General features: G+C 43.3%; 1 protein-coding gene across 5 annotated transcripts in view; it reads left to right on the top strand.

The window, feature by feature from the left end:
- anks1b (ankyrin repeat and sterile alpha motif domain containing 1B) overlaps positions 1-24,296 on the top strand; it is a 161,377-nt gene that overhangs the window by 69,191 nt on the left and 67,890 nt on the right. For all 5 annotated transcript variants that reach the window (XM_031858784.1, XM_031858782.1, XM_031858783.1 and 2 more), the window contains exons 11-12: positions 13,156-13,312; positions 21,242-21,378. In XM_031858784.1, coding sequence (XP_031714644.1) covers positions 13,156-13,312; positions 21,242-21,378 — 294 coding nt within the window. The remainder of the gene's footprint in view (positions 1-13,155; positions 13,313-21,241; positions 21,379-24,296) is intronic.

Genomic DNA, 24,296 nt, shown 5'->3' with positions numbered 1-24,296 from the left:
ACACACACACACACACACACACACACACACACACACACACACACACATACAGACAACCTAATTTCCCTGCTCATTTGCATTACATGGTATTTTAAAATGTGCACTTAATGGCACTGATACAACATAATCGTAGCAATTCATAATCAACATATACATTCGTCACATGGTGTAGAAGGATGCGCACACACACACACACTGCTCGACTACAGTGAAATTACAGGGTAGTTATATCGCCATTGTTCTGAGTGGATGCTTTTACCGGTTACCTTGGGAACGCAGCGGTTGAGCCGGGTACTACGCTGTCTCTGTTGTGCTCTCATGCTCGTTCTCTGTTTCCTTCATCTTCACCTTCTATCTTGTTATCAGAACTTTCCAAAATATCTCCTTAGGTCTCCAGATTGATCTTTTCATGGGAAGCATGGGTCATGATCTGATATATCTGATACAATGAGATCACATTAAAGGATAATCATCCCTTGCAGGTAAATGTGAATATTGCAGCAGCACAGGAATACACAGCGCAATATAAATGTGACTTTTAGTGCTGATATTGTATTTCTTAGAGGACCAAAAGCAGCATTGATCTTTCTGTCAGAAAACTCAGGTGGAGTTGATATTTGTCTTCTGGTCTTTGATGTCAACAATTCATAATAGCATTGAGAAAATAAAGATATATACACCCTTCAAACATCTTTATGAGGAAAAGTGGGCCCTAGTCTGAACGGGGAGGAGAATTGTTTTATTTTGAAGTCTATCGCCTCAACAAGACAGCTTGGAAGTGGCTCCACAGTCATGACAAAAGTTAAATATGTTTATTAGCTGAAAGGGAAAACAATAAAGAGAAAGCTTTATTAAGTTAGTATATTGCATGAGTTGTAAATTTAAGTTCATGAGGAATAATTTGAGATCCTCTCCCATGATTGTTACCTCTCATGCCAGGGTGTGAATCTCCTCCACTTCCTAGTATTCCTGCTCCATCTTTTCTTCTTCCTTCCTTCCTTCCTTCCTTCCTTCCCTGCTCCCTCTCCCCTTAAGCCCTTCGTGCTGTGTATATAAGTGCAGTTAAGTGTGTGCAGAGGAGATTGTGTAGCGGTGGGATGCGTGCTGGCTCGAACAGCAGGACATCTGACATTTACAACACAACAGACCCTCTGTCTTGTACACTGGCAGCCTTCCTGCATGACTGGCACACTGCCTGGAGAGGTTTGCACCTGGATAAGTGTGTGTATATGTGTGCGTGTGGGCGCTAATGTGTTGGTGCGTAGAAAGGAGAGAAAAAATAACCCTCTTTGCATGTCCGTTTAAATGTGAGCACGCGTGTGTATATAGAGCATATTTGGAGGCATCAGCTGTACTGTGTGTGTGTGTGTGTGTGTGCAAATGTGTGTCTGAATTTTGGCATGGCTTCATTTTGTGTGGGTGGGTTTGCGTGTGGCTTTATAGAAGAAGAAGAAGAAGAAGAAGAAAGGAGCAGAGTGTAGAAGAGAAATTGAGTTGTTATCACATAATTAAGTTAGCGCCGTGCTAATTTGCCCAGTGTCATTATGAATAAACAGAGTTCACATAAAGAGAGAAGCCTGTGCGTGCCCTCTGAGGATGAATGGAGGAAGTGAAACATTGTTTTTTTTTAGCTTGTTTTCTCTCATCCATCTCTATCTCGTGTTTGTCTCTCTCTCTGGCTCATCTATCGCTCACTTCATGTATCAGCAGACGTGTGTTAACCTTTGTATTGATCGTCTGAGCGCGGTTGTCCAGCTGTCACTCAAGACTGTCAGTCAAAGAGCTGAACTTGTCTAACGAGTCATACAGAAAAGATTCGGGCTCTAAACACTTTAGTTTAAACTTTAGTTTCAAGGGATTGTTTGGATTTTTTGACTTGGGGTTGTTTGAGGTATCCACAGTCAGTAGATGGCAGTCGGCACGCCCCCCTGTTTGGAGAAGCAGACAGGAGTACCGGCACGGATGCAAACCAATGTACTGCTGTGGACGGGTGCAGCAAAACATGTTTTAGCCACCTTAAAGAAAGACCCACCTAAAAAAGCAGTATCAGGTTAAGTGTTACCTATATTTTCACCAGAAATGTCATATTTGAGTTTGGCATCAGAGGAATCCCAATCCGAAAGTAGTTGAGGATTTTTCGGCTTTTATTGTCAAGGAGATACCAGTGAAAAATAAAACTGCATCAAAACATTCACAGTCTTGATGAAACGGTTTAGCTTCCAATTTGTGGGTGTAAATTGTTGTGAACTTTTTCCTAATGTAGTCAAGGATATTCGATGTGTTGATAAAAATCCTTAAAGCATCATTTACCTTTTTGGTTGTCATGAATAATGCAGTGAAATATAACGGCACTTTAATAAATACATTTGAAGTGACACCTCTGTTAAAACAATTTCAACAAAAAACTGATCAATGTAAACCTCATGACGGAAATATTGCATCAGCCTGCATCTGTCTAGGCGTTTCGAATAGACAATAGGCAATACAGAGTGTGTTTCATTTGTATTTGGAATTGTGGAGGTGTGCACATGTCTGAGCAGGTGCATGCACAGATTAAATGAATGTGATAATTAGTGTTTCAGTGTGTGTGTGTGTATACGCATTAGATTATGCAGATAAACAGAGAAATGCACTCTGTTCCGAATGAAAACGGCATGTCATTAGAGTCTGTCACATGTTTATGTTTGTGTGTGTGTGGGGGTGTATGCGGGCATACGTGGCTGCATAAGGACGCCTCCCTTGCTGTGAATGTTCGTTGCCAGCCACAGGTTTCCCCCAACCGCCGCCGTGCGAACGGCCGGCTGACGCCACAGTGTGTGTGGAGGAGGTTTCCTCTGCCGCGGTGACTTTAACTAAGAAGTTCAGACCTCACCTTGAGAGCAGAATAAAGAAAAGGAAAAAGGAAGAACGATAACGAATAAATGCAAGAAAAACATTCAGATTTAGAGAGGACGGCAGGGTTGCTAGGCAACACAGAAATTCACAGGACATCAGGCGTGGGATGTCCACCATTGACAAATCTCAGTCACCGTCATCGCAGAGGCGTCAGAGCAGTGCGCAGATACACACACGTCAGCGTTTTCTGACCACGTCTCCCATCTCTTAGTTTTTCCTCCCTGTTTCTGTCTCTTTCTTCGCTCAGGCGTCCCCGTTATATTTCTCTTTCTGCAGGTTTCCTCTCATGAGTGGGTGGCGGCAGCTGACCTTTAATGCTTTCAGCCCGGGGAGTTGAGGGTGGGGGGGGGGGGCGCTGGTCTGTGTCGCACTGGCAGAGGTTAAGATCAGAAACCCACGATGACTCTTGCAGATGTTAAGGAACATCAAAGTGTTTCTGAGAGGGCAGATATGATGTGGAGAGCTGTCGAAGCCTGTAAACGAAGGACTGAAAGCGCTCTGTGGGAGGTTGGGTGAGGTTTTAGATATTATGTAAACAGTTTTGGGATCAAACGTTTTATGACGTCTAATTTGAATAGCTCAATATTGTTAAGATTTTGGCTGTAATGTCAATGGCCTAATATATTTAAAGCAACAGCCTTAAGCTGATAAGCTGTTTCCTTCCAGGTAAAGTCTCTATGATAAGTTTAAAAATGACTATTAATTATTAATTAAGGATGTTTCTGTCTTTATGTGGATTTCGATTATGTTATGCATTTCAAATTACACAAATAATGTAAAAACAACATCAGAATTTGGTCTAATTCTTTCTCCTTCTCTTTCTTTCTCTTCTCTTTCCTCGCTGTTGTTTCCCACCTCTCCTCTCCTCTTCTCTGTTTGCTGCTCTCTGTGGAACCGTCGGGACGTGATGCAGCTCTGCGCTTACACTTATGTTGTTAATGGCTTTATGCCCTGCAGACTCTGCAGCTATATACTGTCTACCTGTCAACCTAACAGTCAACACACACACCTATAGCTGCTGTCAGACACTTTTTACTGAAATAGATTAGGTACACACACAGATATGCTGCGACTTGACGTGTGTGTGTGTGTGTGTGTGTGTGTGTGTGTGTGTGTGTTTCCTGCTGGGGTTCAGATATCTTGTTGTCCTTGAGGTAAACAGGAAAAGGGAGAAAAGATTGGAGGATGAGACGCAGTAGCTTCAATTTAAAAAAAAAAAAAAAAAAAAGAGACCACCGACAGGAAAAAAGTGCATCCCACTGCTCTGCTTCTACTACAGCACAGCCACTATTACCCTGGTGTTGATGTGCCCTTGAGCAAGACATGCAACCCTAAAATGCATCGTAGGAGGAGCGGTGAAATGTGTCGGTGTGTGACCAAACCAAGCGAACATCCCAGTGATTGGCACGTAAAAAACACACAAACATTCACAAACTCTGGTGACAAGGCGAGATTAGCTGTCTGTGTATTGATGTGTACATTTAATTATTTACTTCGTTAATATTCAAGGAAAAGTCACTGTGCACATGCAGGTGAATATGCGTGTAACATCTTGCTTGTGTGTTGATTTAAATGGGGAGTTAATATTTCATTAGAAACACTGCATTGTGGCCTCAGATGATGAATAAATATGCAGAGCTAATGCTGTTAGCACACAGTTGTTGTTTCTCCTCCTGGGAACACAGTTATGGAAAGACAGTTATGGAAACAAAATCTCACTGCAATAGTTTTTTCTTTCATTCTGAGTGATTTATTCTCAACTATCAGGTTTGTTCAGAGACACTAAGGCAGCAGCAGTGTGATGTAGCGTTACCCTACAGGGATCAATAAAGTTTAATTCAATCTGTAATCAGTAGAGATTTATGTGTCCCAGGAAAAGGGTCGGTCGCTGTTAAAGCTGTAGTTCAGTATTTTGGGACGTGCGTTTATTTGCTTTCTTGCTGAGAGTTAGAAGCGAAGATCAGTGCTACTAGATGATTCTATAAGAAGAGATAGAGTCTGTGAGTTTTTTGCATGAATGACCCACATATTGTCGATTTTTAGTGATTCACAACCTCCAAAACAAAGCCCTTCAAAAACGAGGGCAGAACAGCTGTCATGCTGTGCTGTTGGCACATCAGCAAGGTGTGTGTGTGTGTGTGTGTGTGTGTGTGTGTGTGTGTGTGCTCAAGGATGCTGTGAATCTGAAGGGAACAGTAAGCATCCTCTAAAACAATTCCCTTTATCTCCATTGAGATATAAAACAGCAGAGTACCCATAAAAGTAATAAATAGGAAGTCACTTTCAGCACTCCGAGCTGTTGTGTTATCTTTGTTTTACTGGATACATTCTGTTAAATGGAAATAAGTCAAATTTAATTTAAAATAAATCTATTTAACAAACATCTGGGGTGCAAAAACCATTCTGTAGCTCCAGTGTTTTTAAAATTATTTTGGATATTCTGGCTGATCTGCATTCTGCAGCATACAGGAAGAAGCAGATGAGTGTTTTAGTGCTTGAAATGGATCCAAGTGAAAGTCGATTTGTGTTTTTTTTTTTTGGTTTTTTTTTTTTTGGGGTGAGTAACTTTTACTGCATAGTCGTGGAGTATATTGATGGAAAGACGAGTTAAAAATCCTCACAATGTGCTTTTTGCTTTGCAGAAATGATGGATGAATAACAAAGATCACTAAAAGCAGAAGCACTACTCTTGGCTTCATGTTGTCCAGTAGCATTGAGTCCTTATCCCGTCGGCTGTGTGATAGTGTGAGCTTCAATCCAACGCCTGATGGAAAGGAGCTCCTAATACTCTGCTTACCTGATGGATACGTTTGCTGACTGCTGATGTGCTACTTTTTAACTGCAATTCTCCAGACAGCAGTTAAAGACTGCTACCACCAGTGCCTGTGCATACATTACAGAAATGTGGGTGTGCTAAAACAAAATATTGAGAATAAGAAATGTTTTAACGGAGAGAATAAATATTCCTGCCATTGTTTATCTCAGCCCATTCGTCCAAGTATAGTATTTAATCAATACGCCTTTATTGCTGGATGTAGAACATCAAGCGGATGCACACATCCAGTGTATCTGTGCAGCACCAACACCTGAAGCTTTCGCCCGAGTTGTCGGGATAGCGGTGAAACGCGTTAACGGTTTCGGTCACGCGGCGGTGGCCCTCTGTCGGAGGCCTCTTGCTCCGGCCGGTGGCCGTGTCTGTGGTATTAAAGCGTGGAGCCGGAGGAAGCCACAGTCGGAGCTTTGCTCCTTATGGCGCCCATCATGGGGAATGTGAAGGCTGTTATTTTCTGAGGAGTGACTGTGGGTGTCCTTTTGGTGGCTCAGCCAGCTGATTTCTGTGGGATTAGCCAGCCACGGAGGGCAATCCAATTCTGCAATCCCATGCTCGCTGCTCTGCACCTGAACCTGCACCTCTCTCTTTCTATTTCACTCTTTGCTTCCATCTCTCTCGCTTCTCATGGAGACCAACAACTGCTCTCTATACCTCTCTCCTATCTCGTCTTTTCTGCCAGCGTATTCCTCGTAGTTTTTCTTGCCACTAACCTTTTTATCACTGCATTTCTCACTTCTGCTCAACCTTCCTGGAAATATGCTTATTGGCTTTCTTGCAAGCAACCAAGGGACAAACAGCTTGCTTGGCCCTGTTCAAAGTGACAAAATACACCTACCAACACCTCTGAAGTTGAAAAAGATGCATATTGTTTAAAGAAAAAACATAACAATATGTATATCGTGTATACATTTTTTATTTTTTTTCAGTGACTGCGCACAACTTCCTGAAGTCTTGTCATCACAGTGAGGTTCTCAGAGTCAAAAATCTATGCTCACAACCACATCTGGAATCCAGGTGTAGCTGAGGTATCAGTAACCTGCTGATTGTCAAGAAAAAGCTGCAAAAGTAGTCATATTCCCATCAGAGTCAGTGTTTGGTTCTGACTGTCATGCCAACACGCGAAACTAAGGTGGTAACCATCTTCTAAAACATCAGCATCTTAGCATTATTATTGCAAACTAGTTAGCAGTTACCTCAAAGCACCGCTGTGCCTAAATACAGCCTCAAGTATTAGCTTAGTATTAGTATTTCCATCTCTGTTTTCCGTCCAGTGCGTCTCTCCAGTACTGCCGTCTCCCCTCATCGAGGGCCTCAGAGGGTCCATTGTCCTCTCTGGTGTCCACCCCTCCCTTTTTCTCTCTAATCAAATAGCCTCCGTGAGGAAATGCCAGCAAATTATAGCCTCTATTCATATCTGATGGCCTATGAACTCAGTGTACAGTGTGTGAGGCAATGGGTTGGGTTGTGACAGTACGGGGTTGAACCGAGACAGAGAGAGTCACAGGATTAAGACTGTGCGATGGAAGTTCCTCGGACGTGACCAAAGCAACCTCACATATCCTATTTACACACACACTGTATATAAGTCAATCATGCAGACACACACTAAAATACGCACATAAGCTCTCACGTGATCACACACGTCAACTGTATCTGCTGCAAGGAGACAAAAACCAGACTGCGTTATTACACAGATATAATCACACACCGTCACATACAATCTTTTGGTCACATGCAGGCGCCGTCACACACACACACACACACACACACACTCAAACGTTTAATCTGGCCTCCGCATTCGGACGGGAGCTGCACACGACCTGCTAATTAGTGGCCAGAGGAGGCCTCTGTTTGTCTGCTCTCTTCCTGTTCAGCTCAGACACAAGTCTCTCTGTGTCCTATCTCTGCCCTGGAAGATAGAGAGGCAGGGAGGGGAGGGTGGAGGGAGGGAAATGAATGAAGACCGAGTGTGTGTGTGTGTGTGTGTGTGTGTGTTTGTTGGAGGGACCGCTCACATCGAACGGCGTTGAAGCCCTTTCTCCCACTTTTTAAATCCGCCCGAGCCCTCGAGGACTGAGCGGGGAAGGAAGGAGGTGAGACTCATCAAAATAGCAGGTAGCTAAACCTGTTGTCACACTGCCGGATTAATTTCAACTCACAGGCTTCACTGTGGACTCGAGCGTCAGGGATTTCCTTCCAGTGAGTGTCCTCTTCCAGATCGAGTGCAAAGTAGTTTTCCCGCCGGCGAGGGAATAGCTCAAACTTTAAGCTCGTTGCTCACTTTAATGCAGCTGAAGTGGATTTTTTGCTTCTTTCTTGCTGTGCTGTGTGTGAGAACTCAAACATGCTGCCTGCACTTGACTCCCATTTCTCTGTGTCTTTCCTACGTTTGTGTGTGTGTGTGTGTGTGTGTGTGTGTGTGAGAGGAAATCCTCGCTCCAAACTCACTGCACTCCCACTTCCTCACCCATTTTCCTCTTCCCGCAATGTGCTCGATTCGCTGACACAAACTCCAAAGTAAGTGTTGAGTTGGATCCTGGCGTCCTTTGATCTACCTGTGTTTACTTCCCTCTCTGCCTTCACCCTGGCCGTTGGGTTTTGTTACCCCCGTCAGCTGTGGCCTCGCTCCTTCTCATTATGTCGGAGATGTAGAGTAACAGGAATAATGAGAGATGATGTAGAAGTGTAAGATGGAGAGAGAGATAAGAGGTGGGGAAGAGTAGACGGAGCACGTGGTGGGCGATTCCTCACATCTCCTTCCTTTTAAAGATCATTTCTCAATCATTTCCTGCCTCCTATCTCTTCTCGCTCTCTGCTTTTTCGCTTCATGTCTCCCTACAGAGGAATGTCGTCCCTGAGCTCACTCTCGTCTCGGAGCTCGTCTCATGTTTTGTCTTCAGTGCATCCATTAATGATGCTACTCCACCTGTGTCATTTCAGAACTTCCGTATTTCATTGTTAATTCATGGTGACATCTCGGTAATTACTGTAAACAAATGAGACTGTTTGATAGCCTCAATCTCACAGCTCTGTTTCATCAGAAATATTAGAGCTGGTGTTATGTTTTCATACAAGGAGTGACTGCACATTTCCCAGTAATCCTGTCACTTCCTGTTCCCAAAGACAATGGCTTCTCTTTGTCTCTGTTCGGATTTGAATCTCACTTCCAGTAACTGTGACATTTTATCTTGATTTGCTCTGAAGAACAAATGGTTTCAGTCTGAGTCAGATTTAGAATTGTTTTGAATACGAGGATGTTGCTGTCATAGCGTCCCTGTTTCCCAGTAATTCTGATTATGTACAACTAATGCAAAGTTTTGTATCAATACTGTGAGGAAAGGATTCTTGTATCTGCCAAGTTGCAGAGTGATGATACCGAATGTTTCATTGACTATTTCTTACTATTTTTACTATTGTTTAATTCATCTTTCCGACAATTTCTGCTAGCAGCAAGTAGAGCAGGATTTGTTTGTGATGAATATGTTTAATCCTTTAGACAGCTTTTCTTTTTAGGTTAGGGAATGTTTGTGGTCTGGGCTAAGCATCAAAATAGTAGACGTGGGAGACAGGACATAAATATTGAAGTCAAACCACATTTTTCCTAACCTTAGCTGAAGTACTTGTTGCCTAAACCTTACCCTATGAAGAACTCTGGAGGATGTCAGACAGTGATGTTTCCCTGTGTGACATCTTGTGTCATGCACATGCATATATAAGGCTGATTAGTATACCTGGTTTTTCTGCTCAGCTACCCCAATTAAAAAAAAAACCTGGTCTCTGGTTTACATAGCTGTTAAGAAGCCAGGATGCTGCAGAAAGCCAAGCGTAACAAGGCCACATAAGTGCATGTAAACACTCTGTATGAGACGCAGTTCAGCGGTTCGTCGAGGCCACCTCTTGCTTTTTTTTGAATTCACAATTTGGTAAACGCTCAAAATGAATGTGACGATGATTAATTGCACCTTTGATGTGAGCTGTCAGATGAGGGTTTTTTTCTCTGCAGGAGCGGTGAGTGCTCTCAGCCTTTCCTTCAGCTTTGTGAGGGAAATCCGCAGCAAACCAGGTTGTCGCTTCGAATCAGTATCTGCTGAGGCCTGGTCACCTGCAGAGTGCGGGCATAAAGGACTGACTGGTGACTGGGTCTCCATTAGCTGGGAATGGCAGTCTAATTGAGTGCTGATGGAGATAGTAGAGGGGTGTGTGTGTATAGTTTGTAGGACTTTTAATAAAGTGCAATGTGAAATAAGTCTCAGATTGACTGTAGACTGTTAGTGAGAGAAATCATCTATAGGGACTGATTGCTCTGTCAGCCAGACTTTGAGTGTGCTCAGCGTGTGATTGATGACCTGGTGCAGTCTGGGTAATGTAGTAGCGGATGAGGCTGGGAAAGGGTGAAGGTGGGGAAAAGAAAGAGTCAGAGGAATCGAGAGACGTATGCGGCGCAAGGTTGTAGGCACACCTACAAAGTTTACCGCTGATCCCATTAGAGAGGGTACAACCAGGGGCAGGCTGCCAAGTGACACTTCAGAAATGGTGATAGAGTTTGGCGGAATGGGGAGAAGGCAGACATCCAGCGGCTGCATCGCTGGAAAGAAATGTTTTGTCTCTTTGGCTGAAATGACGCTCGCCCCTGTAACCTTTTCCCCTGCTTCACATCACTCACTCTTGTTTTTCATTCTTTCTGAGTACACGTCTGCCTCGGAGATAAGGGACCTTTTGGTTCTCAGCTCTCTCTCTCTCTCTCTCTCTCTGTCTGTCTGTCTGTCTGTCTGTCTCTCTCTCTCTCTCTCTCTCTCTCTCTCTCTCTCTCTCTCTCTCTAAGCCCTTTGAGGCTAAACCTTTTTCACCAATGCTGCAGCCAAATGCAATCCGAAATCCTCCTTCAATACCCAGTTATATGAAGGTCCCGGAGAAACGTTTCCTTACATGCTGCTCTTAATTAACCACCTCTAAATGAAGAGCTCTTTTCAAAATGCTGCAAGTCCCTTTTGGTAAAAAAAAAAAAATCATTGAAGTAATTCATTTAGGATGCAAATTACAATTTAGGCATTTGGCAGATACTCGTATAGAGGGAGACTTACAATAAGCTTCACAAACAGCATTAATTAAGAAAATTAAAGCAAGGGCATCCTTCCTATTAAAACTCTAATAACACACTTTAAGAGCGACAAGTGCTTGTGTGTGTGTGTGTGTGTGTGTGTGTGTGTGTGTGTGTGTGTGTGTTGGAATTTAAAGCACTTTTTTAATGAGTGCTGAATGGAGGCCTCTTTAAAAATATATATTATTCATAATAAATCATTTACAGATTATATGTTTTTTATTATTTACAAGACTGTTAAGAGAGAGATGTGAAATGTCAGGGGAAACAGTGGGATGACGTTCGCAAAGGATGGACAACAAGACGGAGTTGCAGCAGTCGGGATTAGAGGAGCTTGGACCTGCAGTTGTTGGTGAAGCTGCAGATCAAATCTGAAGGATCTGTCGGTGGCTGTTGAGGATCACGCTGAGGTGGATGGTGCAGATGATTTTGCCGACGAATAGATGCACAGAGAATATGATTACCATGTGTTCTATTTTTGAGACACAGCACTCAACTAAAATTCAGTGAAGCATAGGAACAAGACCTTCCAGCTGTCACTCAACCGCATGACATTACTGTTGGCTCAAAAGGTACTGTAGTGCAGTGAGAGTAGATGGAGGCTTATTTGGGTTTTAAGTGTACCGCAGAGAAGCATACTTTAACTACAATTCAATAGAAATGGGAGAAATGTTTTGCATGTAAAATAAGTGTTATTATTACACCTTATCTGGACGCCTTCGTTACGTCTTTGGTTCTGAGATTGGTCGGGTGCTCGGACCCAAAGCACACCTGCTTGCAGGTCTTTTTCTGTCCGGCTGCTTTGAGACGATGCTTGAATGTTTCACAAAAAGTGGAATGATTCGTCTACGTTTTACAGTTTGAGACAAAATAACTGTGTTTTGATGGGTTTATGAAGACTTTCTGTTGTTGTGTTTGAGAGAATGTTGGGCTCTGTTCCTCAGCAGTTGTTTTGGTGTTTTCATTTTGATTTATTTCCACCATGTGATGAGACCCTGAAGCTATTGCACTCCAACAACAGTCACCTTTCATCAGTTAGAGAGCTAATAGACTGTAGATAAGCCGTTCTAGGTTTCTAGAAAATACAACCTTTTTGCAGCGTAGACATGTTCTTGCACATTCACCACATTAAACCCTTAAGTCTACAAATGACGGACTGATTTTCCCTCACAAATCCACACGAGATAGATAGCCTGTGACTTACCCTGATCTTTGCCAGTCAATCAATTTCACAGCAGATGAATGTTGAGAACTTGAGACTGCTGTTATTTTTCTTTTGAGAAACCTCATTGATCACAGTTATCACGGAGAACAAAACCCCAAAGTCCTGAAGGGACAGTCAAGGTGTTCTCCTCTAAAACTCTCCAGGATTGAAAAGAAGAAAGAAAGATTCAGACTCTTTACTTTCCATCTCTTCACTTTCAGTGCTTTGCTTTGAACATTGGCCTAAATCTTTCATGATAATCCAACTGCGTGAACGTGGTTGCACTTGAATAATGGCCTCGAGCTGAACTGAGAGATTACTGAGCTGATGTGTTTGGTTGTTTTCTTTTTGTTTCTTTAGGGGATTCTCAGGCAAAGGTGAACAAAACAAATGCACACCTTTGGCCGTGGACTGACACTGTTTACCACTCATTTCAAAAAGCCCACATCAAACACCTCTTTTCTGCTCTATTCATCTGTTTTGTATTGCTGTGTGTTTCTGTCTATCACACACAGCTCATACAATGGAAATGACTCTCTGGTCTAACAGTCTGCATCTGTACTCACTGAGAGGGCTCTTCACTTTGCTTTCTAAAGACTATCAACACAATACATGGTCTGTACCACCTTCTGTTGGACGGGATAATAGGCCAGTATGGCTGTAGTGCATAATTCATAATTGAATTAGTGGTGTGTTTGTGTTTAGCTCAGTAAACATGGTGTCAATCGCTAGTTTCAAGTCTTCTTTGATACAGCATGATGTTCATTTAGTGAATTATGATCCATTTAGAGCAAAATAGACCATAAAGCAGAGTAAGCGTGGCCTTTTTGAACTCTTTCACAGAGTGTTTTCAGTTCATGAAAGTTAATTGCAACATTTTGGTGGATTAAAAATGTCTTATTCAGTGTTAGGTATGTTCTTGGCTCCACCCTCTCATGTCACTTCTGGTTCCAAAAACCCAAGATGGCCAAACTCGAGGCTTGAAAACCGTAGTCACAAACCGATTTTCTAAATACAGTATACACTCGTGGTTTGGAACTCCTTTTGCCATCGAACTGTGCACACTCACAACGAATTGCCCTCACATTTCTCTTCCTCTGTTTTTCCTCTCTGCCCCTCTCCCAGGATTCAAAGCGTTCAGCAGAGATCGTCACCTCTCCGTCTCTGGATGTGTTCCTGCCAGAGGACGAGGACAATCCTTACGAGTCTGTGACCACAGCCGTCACGCGGAAACCCTGTTCCCTAGATATCAATTACCGGCTCAACGCCTGTCCACGCAATGGTAGGACAACACAGAAACCTACACTCTCTCTTTTCCATTTACCATATTTATATCTTTGGGCACTCGTTGTTTACGGTCCTTTAAAAAGTTTGCTTACAAAGATTCGACAGTGGAGCATATGGTGCCTTCCAGTATGTTCACAAGCCAGCATCCATATGAACATCCCGCTGTTGTGATGATCACAACTTTAGTGGAAGACGTGAACCACCATCGTTTATTCAACACTAACACGAGCTTCATAGCAGTAAACAGGTGTGGAAAATGTGGGTGAGCGTGAGAGCAATGCTGTTTGGGATACATTGTTGAAATTATGCCTATAGCTCTGTTCGGATGGGATTTATTTCTTTAGTGGAGGGTCAGGGTGATTTTAATATTGCATGCACAGATCAGATGTTAGTCCTGACCAGATCAGCCCCAGCTGTGTGAAGACTGATAAGTTGCCTCGAGTCACTTGATTCAGCGTTGGATGGATCTGAAGATTACAAGTTTTGAGTTAGTTTGAAAGAAGTGATCTTTACCAGACTTCTGTAGTTCAGCGGTTCATCTCTGCTTGAGGCTACATATGCCGCTTCTAGCATAACACACCTGAAAGTCCGGCCTAAAGGTCTGCGGTCAAGTAGCATTGCCAGGTTTAACGAGGACAAAGACTACAAAATGCAATAAAAGACTATTATCTGTGGTTCTGAATGCTTGTTGAGAGTATGGCACAGTTGTAGAAGTGCAACGCTGAACCAGTGTTGTTCTCTTGTGAGACAGACACCTGAAACGTCTGCATGAACATTGACATATTATCACTTTTGGAAACCCAGTGTGAGTTGATCGTCCAGCGTCGGACCTTCCAGTCGACTCTGTTTTCTGTGTCTTGTCAGTTGTCCGGTTTACTTCGACACCCACGACAACAAACAACCCATAATGTGCTCCTCCCTTCAACTCAGTTGCTCCCATAGCGATGCTACACACTGCAGGTTGTCACGGCAACTGCATCACCAGCTGGTGAGTCACCTGTATGTTGCCATGGGAACTGCCTCACTAGTGACCCCCCCACACACACACACACACACACACGCCTTCTTGGACAGTAGCGGAACGAGAGACTTGTTTTGTGTGTGCGTGTTTACGTGTGTGTGCTTGCCTGTTACATCTGGTCTGTGATTGGCTGCAGGTGAAAGGAGTTGAACTGTCCATATGCAGTGTTGTGTGTGTGTGTGTGTGTGTGTGAGTGTGTTTGTGTGTGTGAGTGTGTTTGTGTGTGAGCTGGGAGGTTAGCTGCTTTATGTCAAAGTGTCTTTTTCTAGAAAATTGCTCCACTGACGTAAGTGAGCAGTGTGGGTGTTGTGTTTGTTCTCAGCTCTCTGAACGCTGTTACCTGGCCAAATGAGAGAGAGAGACATAGACATGTAATGTGGGAAAGCAACAAAAAAAAAAGTCAGAAAAGCAAAAGTCAGAGGCGACGGAAGAGGTGAGGGAGGGAGAACACCTTACATTTCCATGTTATTGCTGAAAAATGACTACAAATGCAGAACTTCCCGCAGGCTGCAGAGTTCTGTCTTGTTGCTGAGAGACGGACCATAAGGAAGGATGAGAAGGAGTGTGAGACGGAGAGGGGGAAGATTATACATTCAGTGGAGGAAGTCGGAGGGTCGTCTCAGGCTAAGCTACGCGAATGTGAAACAGCAGGAGAGAAAATCCTGGGTTCCGGCTTCCCGTCCGGTCACATGTCGCCCTAATTGGACATGGGTGTGAGTCAATCTGCCTTAGTCTGCCTCTGAGAGGAGGCATATGATGATGAGGGAACGTGGGGAGAGAGGGATTGAGATGAGAGAAAAGGGAAGAGAGAGAGAGAGACTTGGTGCATTACACTGCAAAAAATTAACCTTCTCAACAAATCAACTGCTCTGTGATTGAGTTTTAAAAATGTTCCTGTTGGCAGACGTTTTATTGTGGAAGTAGAATAAAATAATTGAATGCATATACATTTCCCCTTCCCTCTCACCATTGTGTCGCCTCATTCAGACATTTACTTAAATGAAAATCTTTGAGAATATTCATTTAATGACTTAAAGGGAATTCTGAGCTCTTGTTGTCCCCAGCACCTAACTACTTTATTATGACATTTTTTTTAAGATGACGACCAAATGATGTACAAATAAGAAAGTTAAACAAAATGAGACTTTTTCTAATCTGAGGCTAAACAAGTCCTCTGTCCCCAGCCCCAAAAGTTTCCATCAGAGGATCAGCTGATTATGATGAGCACGATCATCATAATCCACCAAACTATCTCGAGAAGTTTTTCGGGAACAAATGAGCTGCGTGTTAAACTCACCTCAGCATAATTTGTCTCGTAAGTGGGCTGTCTAAACGATATGTGTTTTGCAGTGTAAGCCCTGCTTGATATCCACATGTCCTGTGCTGCTGGCTGGTTGCAGCTGTGGGCTGCTGCAGTCTCACAGTGGAGGCGACGGAGACACTCCGAAGCCTCAGATAATCAAGGCGGCTTTATCGGAATCCATCTGATGACTGTCACTCAGCCCGGCCGCTACAGAAACACCAGGGACCTGTTGTCACTGCAAACAACTGCTTTTTTTGCTCTGTCCCTGCTTCTTGGATATCTCTCTGTCCCTCTCTTTTTACTTTTTATCAGTCTTTTCCCTTTTGTTTCTTTTTGTCTGTGAGATTTTCCATAACCTGTTGGAAGCACCGTCCTATCTCTGACGCCGTTGAGTTCATGAAAGATGACATGGGATGTTATGCACGATATCCCATCGCACCATGTGTCCTCTGACAGTGAATAAATGGAATTTTCTTCTTTGTAATTCAAAGTCTGCTGAGTGCAGATTTATGTGTATAATCCCAGTACTCAACGAGTCCTAAGGCAGTCATTTTGTACATTAACTCAAGATTATACTTCTTGTAGTAGATGGATTCCTTTCTGGTGGAATTTCCTTTGTTACAAATGAGGGAATCCATTTCTGCTGCGGGTCTTGGCAAGTGTTGCAGAGATCTTCTCAATGACAGCTTAACGTTTCCTCTCCATTGCTCGATATTTGGAGATAGCAGGACATTCCAATTGTTCTCTATTGGAATCAAAATCCTTCCTTACAAATAGCTCTTATCTGTGATTCTGAAGTGTGTGCTGGAATACAGTAGATCAGCTATAGTTTTTTGCACCGCAGGATCGCGGTGCCGACAGCCAGATTTCAGCAACGCGAAAGCATTGCAGGTGAAATGTTTTCCTGGAAGATTGGAAGACAGGTGGCGGAGTGGTGAGGAGAGAGGCCTGCAGGCTCCAGTCACGTCCGGAGCAGGCAGAGAGCTTAGTGTTGCCAGGCGGTTCGAGCAAAAGTGCCTCTTTTGTGGTATCGACTGACTCCCCTCGAGATAAACCCACACTTGTCTGCGAGAGGTAAACAAGACACTGCTGACGTGAACAACATGAAGCTACAAACCTGTGCGTGTCCGTGTGTGTGGCCAGTCACAGGTCTGCACACCGCAGATCTGCGACCTGGAAGGTTTATGAATTAAAAACGTCTGTCTTTTGTGTGTCACCGTCCCTCTCATATGAACTTCCACCCTCAGTTCTCTCTGGTGGATAAAGAAGTGATGTCGCTGCAATCTCACTCCATTTATCCCACTTATTCTTAGAGTGGCTAATGGCAGCAAGTGGTAACTCCAGGGCTTCACCATTAAATGGGTCGAGGCCCATTGACTTGTCGAAAAGGAGGAAATGGAGCATCTTGCTCTTTGACAGCCGGGAGAAAACAATGCTTGGAACTTGAGAAAAAAAACACTCAAACATCTCATTGTAGTTTTTAACAAACATCACTTCGGCAGGAGTAAATGGGGCATTTTTGGGGGGGGATTATTTTCAGCTGCGGATTTGGTGTTCTATCGAATATTCACAGCATCAGTGAATGAATGAAGGTCGTGATGAAGGAACATATCACCCAGTGCGACGATGTGGTTCATTGAAGTGTTTTTGGCTGGAGCTCAATGAAAGCCTACGGCACAGAGGAATATGAGATATCAGGCTTTGGCTTTCGATTCACTGTTGGTTTTGGTCTTTGGGATCTTTTGACAATAACAGAAATCTAGAATATTAGAAACCTTAGCCTTTAAAAAAAGACATTACATAACAATGCAGGAGGGCAATTTTTGTTAAAATGTAATTTTTTGTTTTATATTGCAACTCCCTTGTCTCCTCATTGATTTGGCTGTTGTCTGTTGTCTCAAAGCACAATATAGTTTTTCATTCTTGTTAGCGTAAAGATTATTTCATTTTGTTTAGATTATTAGTGCTTCATTCTGTTTATTATATCTTCATCATGTCTATAGAATCATAGTTTTTAAAAGTTTATCTGTACTTTGTATTTGTTACGAGCTAAACTGTAATTTTAAAATATTTGATGGCACACACACACACACACACACACACACAGTATATGAAAGGCTACTTGTCAGAGCGGCATAGAGGCAGAACTGACAGCCTGAAGAACACGTCTGAAGTTGACAGTTTCTGTCTTGTTAGGCTGGTGGGAAGAGGACAGCCGATTTGAACGCTTGCTCACGCCATGCCTTCACTTAGACACAGTCCTCCTGTACACACTGCTGCATTCCTGCAATAACAAGCATGTGCAGCTGCTCTCCAATGTACACAAAAAACACGTTTGTCTACGTCTCTGTATCATACTTTGTACCGGACACACATGCTGTACTCTGTACGCTTGGCACGCAAAGAATATCTGAAACCTGTGAAACCTCTTAAAGCATTTCAAAGTTTCACATTTTCCCAGAGGCTGTGCTCACACACACACACACACACACACACACACACACACACACACACACACACAAGAACCTGAACATATGGATGTAAACAGTTTAGGTAGGATACCCTGCAGTTATCTACACTCTCATGCACGTGTTATGTATATGCACATTTATGCGCATGCTTATCCACAAACACGTATCCCCCTTGGCAAGGAGGGCTGAGAGTGTTTCCCAGGAGTGAGCTCAATGCAGATCTGAAGGAAGCACCGTCTCTCACACACACACACACACGCACACGCACACACACATTTCACATCCATCATCAAAGCCTCAGTGTTGACAGGCTTATTTACTCAATAGGACAAAACCTCAATTTCTATCTATATATATCTCCTTGTCGCATCCTTCCTTTCCTCTCTCCTCCTCTCTTTTTTCCTGTTTTTGTTTTATCTATTTACGCCCACATTCAATCACTGATTCAGCTTCAGGCTGCTCTTTATAATGTGTGTCTGTGTGTGTGTGTGTGTGTGTGTGTGTGTGTGTCTGTCTGCAGCTGTATATACTTGCACAACCCTAAGTCAAATCTAGGGACCTCTGTCTGTGTTTGCACATGCATGCACGCATGCACATTAAGACAGATAGATGTGCTGTGAAGCAGTGTCACGTTCCCTGAAGGACTGGTGTGTGTGTGTGTGTGTGTGTGTGTGTATGAGATTGTGTGTCTGCAGCCAGAAATTCAAAATAAACATGATGGAAGATGGTGGCAAGTTCTGATGCGGGAGCAGCCGCTTTGAGTGTTTCACCACCTTCATGATTGAGCTGTGTGAATTTAAACAGATGAAGTTATTGTTTCAGAGAAAGGAACTTCTGCCAAAGGAATGGGAGGCTTTAATGAAGTTTTGTGGGGCTCATTTTTAGCAATTGAAGTTTGTTTCTAGACTGTGAGTTGTGTCTGTAAATGTGCTTCTCGAGGCATGCCTCTTGGCAAACCTGGGTCTTCTCTCTCTCTCTCTCTCATCCTAGTGCATTGTATTGCTATTCTTTTCTCAAGGTTTTGATTACACAATCCTTTCTGTTGCCAAAAGAATGCCGCTCTTGCTGCAGTTTTTTTCTGCATGAATTTGTTTATTGTATTTCATTCCCTTTATTGAAGAAATTCGTCAGATCTCATATCTCAGACATCGTATCTTTCAATGTCCTTCCACTAAGTCTAACGATATTGAAATATTCAAAGCTCAGCTGAGATCGAGCCTAGCGTTGATTACATACGCATACCTCAAAGCCAGTTGTCCTAATGCTGCGGACCAGAGAGCAAAGCAACCTCGGTTTCTTGGAGAGAGTCGAGGCAACAAAGCGGCAGTTCTTTAATTTTCCAGTCATCTCTTTCGTATTTCAGACGTAATGATCCCCAACCACAAATGAGCAGATGATCAAGAAAGTCGTTAAAAGAGTCGTGTCAGCTATAGCACGACACAGCAAGAGCGGAGGAGTGTCTTTGATGTTGTTAAGGGGGATTTGGAGATTATTAGAAACCTTAGTTTGGTGCTGCGATCCTGTTTCATGCCTCTGCGTCCGGTCCATTCACGTGAACGTAACATCTCACCAACGCCTTGAGTGAGTTTCTTTAAATTCGATTCAGAATGTCTGCCTGGACTCAAAGTTGAACTTATTATAATTTGGTGCTCAAATGTCACTGTGACCTCATGAAACACGTCTTTTTGGCCAAAGGCTCCACTTGTAGAGTTCATCCACTGAACATCGTCCTCAGCATTCCTAAAGATCCCGGCAAATGAAACGTAAAGGTGCTCCCCTTAAATATACCCGAAAACTAGCATTATTTTTGTCATTATCCAAAAACATCATAAACCGCCGCAAAGCTTTCCCCCTGTGTGGCTTTGTTCTTCTTGATTAGGTGAAGAAGATTTGTGGGAGTTGTGAAAACTCACACCTTCAACTACATTAACAGTTAAAACAACAAGGAACTCTGTTGTCATTTCCAGTTTGAGATTGATGATGGATCATTCATATGCTGTATTTAAGCAACAATCCCTCTTCAATAAATGTATGAATATACTGTTACTGGTAGCGATGTCATCCTGTGTGTGTGTGTGTGTGTGTGTGTGTGTTAAAAGTCCTGGCTGGGTCTCACCATAATTGGGTGATATTCTGCCGTCTGATAGGCAGTCGGCAGCTGACAGAAAGTCTCTGTTGTGTGTGTGTGTGTGTGTGTGTGTGTGTCTGTGAGTCAACATTGACAACAGTATTTCAGGAAAGGTGTGTTGCTCTGTGTTTCGTGTCTCCTCCGGTTGATTAAGAGAGATGCTCTGTCCCTCTGAAATTAAATTCGGGGCTACTTCAGCACTTCTCTCTCCTTTCTTTTCTTCTTCTTGTGTTTTTTGAACTCTGTTAAATGATCTGGGGATCTGGGGTTAAATGCTGGGGAAATTATCTGCGACACTTGGCTCTGTACTCAGCCGCACACGCACACTCGAGACAGACATCGTTGCTGCAGACGCTCGTCAATTTAGAAAAAAAATAGGCTCTCGCCGCCTCTCTCCCATGCCAACACGTCTCTGTGATTGCGCTCTTAGGTGGGCGACACATTAGGTGTTGAGCTGAACCCTCTTTTCATTCCTCGCTTTGCCCAAGATTGCAGTGAAGAGCTCCTCTTCATGCCAGTGTGACATAAAAGTTGGTGCAGCTCTACAGTAAGCCTAAATCTTCTCCCTTCATAACTGAAGCGACCGGGAAAAGTTTCAAAAAGATAATTAGGATGGAGGACGAAGCAGAGGAGCTTCAGAACTGGCACTATGCTGCCCACGCTCTTTAGAGTTATCAACGCGTTTGTGCCTTTTTTGGGAACTCAAAAACAGGTTTCCAGCTACTTCAGTTGTTTTGAGATGCCTGGAAAAAACATCTAATCTGTCTCTCTGCCAGGGCATGGCAGGACTATTGTCACTCAATAAGACATATTGACCATCTTGAAAGAAATAAGTGGCGTGCAGTCTGGTCCCGCCATTATCATGAAGTCCCAACGGCTCCGTGTCTAGTGTACATAACAAAACACAATACTGTAAGGAGAAAAAACAAAACAAATCTCACCCTCCCTCCACCTCCCTCTCTCTCTCTCTCTCCCTCCACCTCTCTCTCCCTCCCTCCAAGGTCACCTGTCCCATGTAACTGTGAGTGAGGGGGAGTACGGTAACCACGGCAACTGTTCGACGGGACCCACTCCAGACTGCTCCCCCCCGTCCCCCGACACTGCCCTGAAGAACATTGAGAGAGTCATCCGCCCACAGGTGAGCGCACACAAACACACACAAACACACACACACACCTACACGCAACTAATGAATCTGTTGCAGAGGCACCTGATGCATTATTGAACATCACAGTATCCACCTACAAGTAGCACACCTGCACCCACACACCCCTCCACACACACACACACCCACACACACACACACACACAATGGTAAACATCTCTGTCTGATTGTTTCATTTCATCTGCACTCCTCCCTCCGTCTACTTCTGTCGATCACTCTCACGGTACTTTGGAGTTTCGAGCCTCTTTGTCTCTGTGACTTTGGTGATGGACTTGTACAACAGCAGCAGAATAAATTAATAATTTGTCACTGATCAGGAATAACTTCCAATCAACATTCAGAAATTCAAATGCAACATTAAATCAACCTCCTTAGCGAAGTGAGATTAATTCAGTACTTTCACCTCCGTCAACAGGAAGACTTGTTTTCCCCGTTTAACTTTGATTAAGGAAATAAAAAGTGATTTGGGACCATAATGAGACAAAATGGACAACTCTGAATGTCCTCTTTCTCACCTCAACATGTTCCTCGCATCCTCCCCCCCCCGCAACTAATGTGTGTGCAGGGATCACATGCGGAGCCCAGCGGGCCGCTGCTCAGCTTGAAGCGCACATAATCAAGGACCACCAGGGTTCAAATTTAAAGCATCTAATTAATTCTCGAGTATTAATTTAATTTCATTTAAGTTGGCTATTCCCGCTGGCTATTTCATCATTGCACACTGTACGTCGAACACTCAGACACACACACACACACACACACACACATGACTGTTGCTGCATGTAAAGAGGATCCTGGCGTAGTGATATAGTCCCTCCTGTTGTCAGTATTACAATATTAATGCCGGGGTTTGCAGCAAAGGTATGGATTCAATTTCACTGTAGTTTGTAAACACGGTGATACAGTGTGAGGGTGATTTTAATCAAATGGTTTGCTGCCATCTTGGAAACAGTTATATAACTCTATATTAAATCATATCTAGAAATAGATGGGTAGCCTTGGACAAAATTGAATAATACATTTATTACATTTTCTTTTAGGACCAAGATATTGAAATAACCAAGAACTGCAGAAATGCGTACACTACACACGATTTTATTTTCATTTAATTTCTCTATTTTATACTTGTATAATTACTCATATCACAAAGGTTATGGTGAATACTGTAAAATAATGTAGCTCTCAGTGTCTCCAGTTCATACTGAACTATCTACTTAGTACGTCGTCATGTTTAAGGGGGCGACTGTGGGTCTGTGGAAGATCGGCGGTTCGATCCCCGGCTCCACTAGTCCATGTCGATGTGTCCTTGGGCAAGACTGTTAGTTAGAGTCCTGGGTGGGTGAATGATAGTGCTGCTGCAGCATTGACCACAAGCCAGTCGCTGATAAATAAACACATGTGATCACTTTGGAAAAGCGTGAAGAGATCACAGAGGCTATGTTGACTGGAATCCATGGGCTTAATGTTTGAGTTGTTTTTATTTATTCATCGCTAGCTTCTTGTCTCTTCAAACTGTCAGCTGGACACGTTAGCTCTCCACAAGCTCTTGATCACACGCACGGGCAGATGGGATGTGAATACAGAAAGAGTGACGGAATAATCAAAGGGATCAAAAGATGCAGAAAAGAGGGAAAGCAAGAAGGACAGAGATGCACCCTGATGCATCATGGGGTTATCAGTTTCACACCCACTGGCTCAGTGTCCTACTTTGCTGCTTTTGTGTGTGTGTGTGTGTGTGTGTGTGAGACACACATGACAGAACTCGTGTTTGCTTGCACAAAGGTTGAAGCTGGTATCTCAGACAATCACATGGTCACAATAACACACACACACACACACACACACACACACACACATACTCATAGGGGAGTGTAGAAAAGGCAGGCTAACTGCTCTCTGATGCTGTATGGTGGAGTGGCGATGGTTTGTTGGTCCCCCTGGAGGATCCTCTTGACCAAACTGTGTGACTTATTCTCTTCCCAAATTACTGAGGTGAAAGTGTTCTTGAGCAAGGCACTTAAAGAGCATTGTCAATCTCATGCAAACCCGCCTCAGTAAAGAGGGTATCAACTTAAGTGTTTCTTGTAGAGAAGACCAACGCAGATCTTGTGAACTTAAAGGTGATATGTGTAATTTCAACATCACCGTAGACTGATTTTGAGATGACAGCATAATTATAGTAAACAAAAAAGCCCGTCAGGCTCTACCAGCTATATATATATATATATATATATATATATACAGTATATATACAGTATATATATACAGTATATATATATATATTAATTATTTAGACCACACTCCTGGACCAGATCTCATTGGAAAATGGAACAACAGTAAAAAGGGTGCCGTTCTCTGTGTTCTTTTGATTCCCTGACAGAAAACCTCCAGATTCTTTAATACATCAGGAGTCCAGAGGCCGATCAGTAATCACTTTAGCATTTCTAGCTCATTAATCACTCATCACACGCACTCATCAATCATTTAGCTGTTGGGGTTGTGTTTGTGCAGAACACACACACAGTCACTTGATGATCCCGCGCCGTCAGTGTTGCTCCAGTCAGTTAATCTTCCAGGATATTTGCTCGGATCTGTGCGGAATTACACGGACATGTGTGCACTGTGCAGTGCTATGAATACGACAGCATTTGTGCCAGCTCCTTATTAGAGTCCATATTGCACTGTAGGCTGTGCAAAGACCACACGTGTGCAACTGCACACAATCAATAGACAAGCAGTAAATCAATTTACTTTCACGTGCCTTGGTCTGCTCATTCCTCTCGTTATAGTTTGCAGGCTCACGGCGTTCCATCTGAAAGCTGCTGGAGCAACTAGGAGGCCTTCGTGTGTGTGTGTGTGTGTGTGTGTGTGTGTGTGTGTGTGTGTGTGTG

The sequence above is a fragment of the Anarrhichthys ocellatus genome, unplaced genomic scaffold (genome assembly GCF_004355925.1).
Source record: "Anarrhichthys ocellatus isolate YVR2014 unplaced genomic scaffold, GSC_Weel_1.0 scaffold21, whole genome shotgun sequence".
Taxonomy (NCBI): Eukaryota; Metazoa; Chordata; class Actinopteri; order Perciformes; family Anarhichadidae; genus Anarrhichthys; species Anarrhichthys ocellatus.
This window is presented reverse-complemented; position numbering and strand designations above follow the sequence as displayed.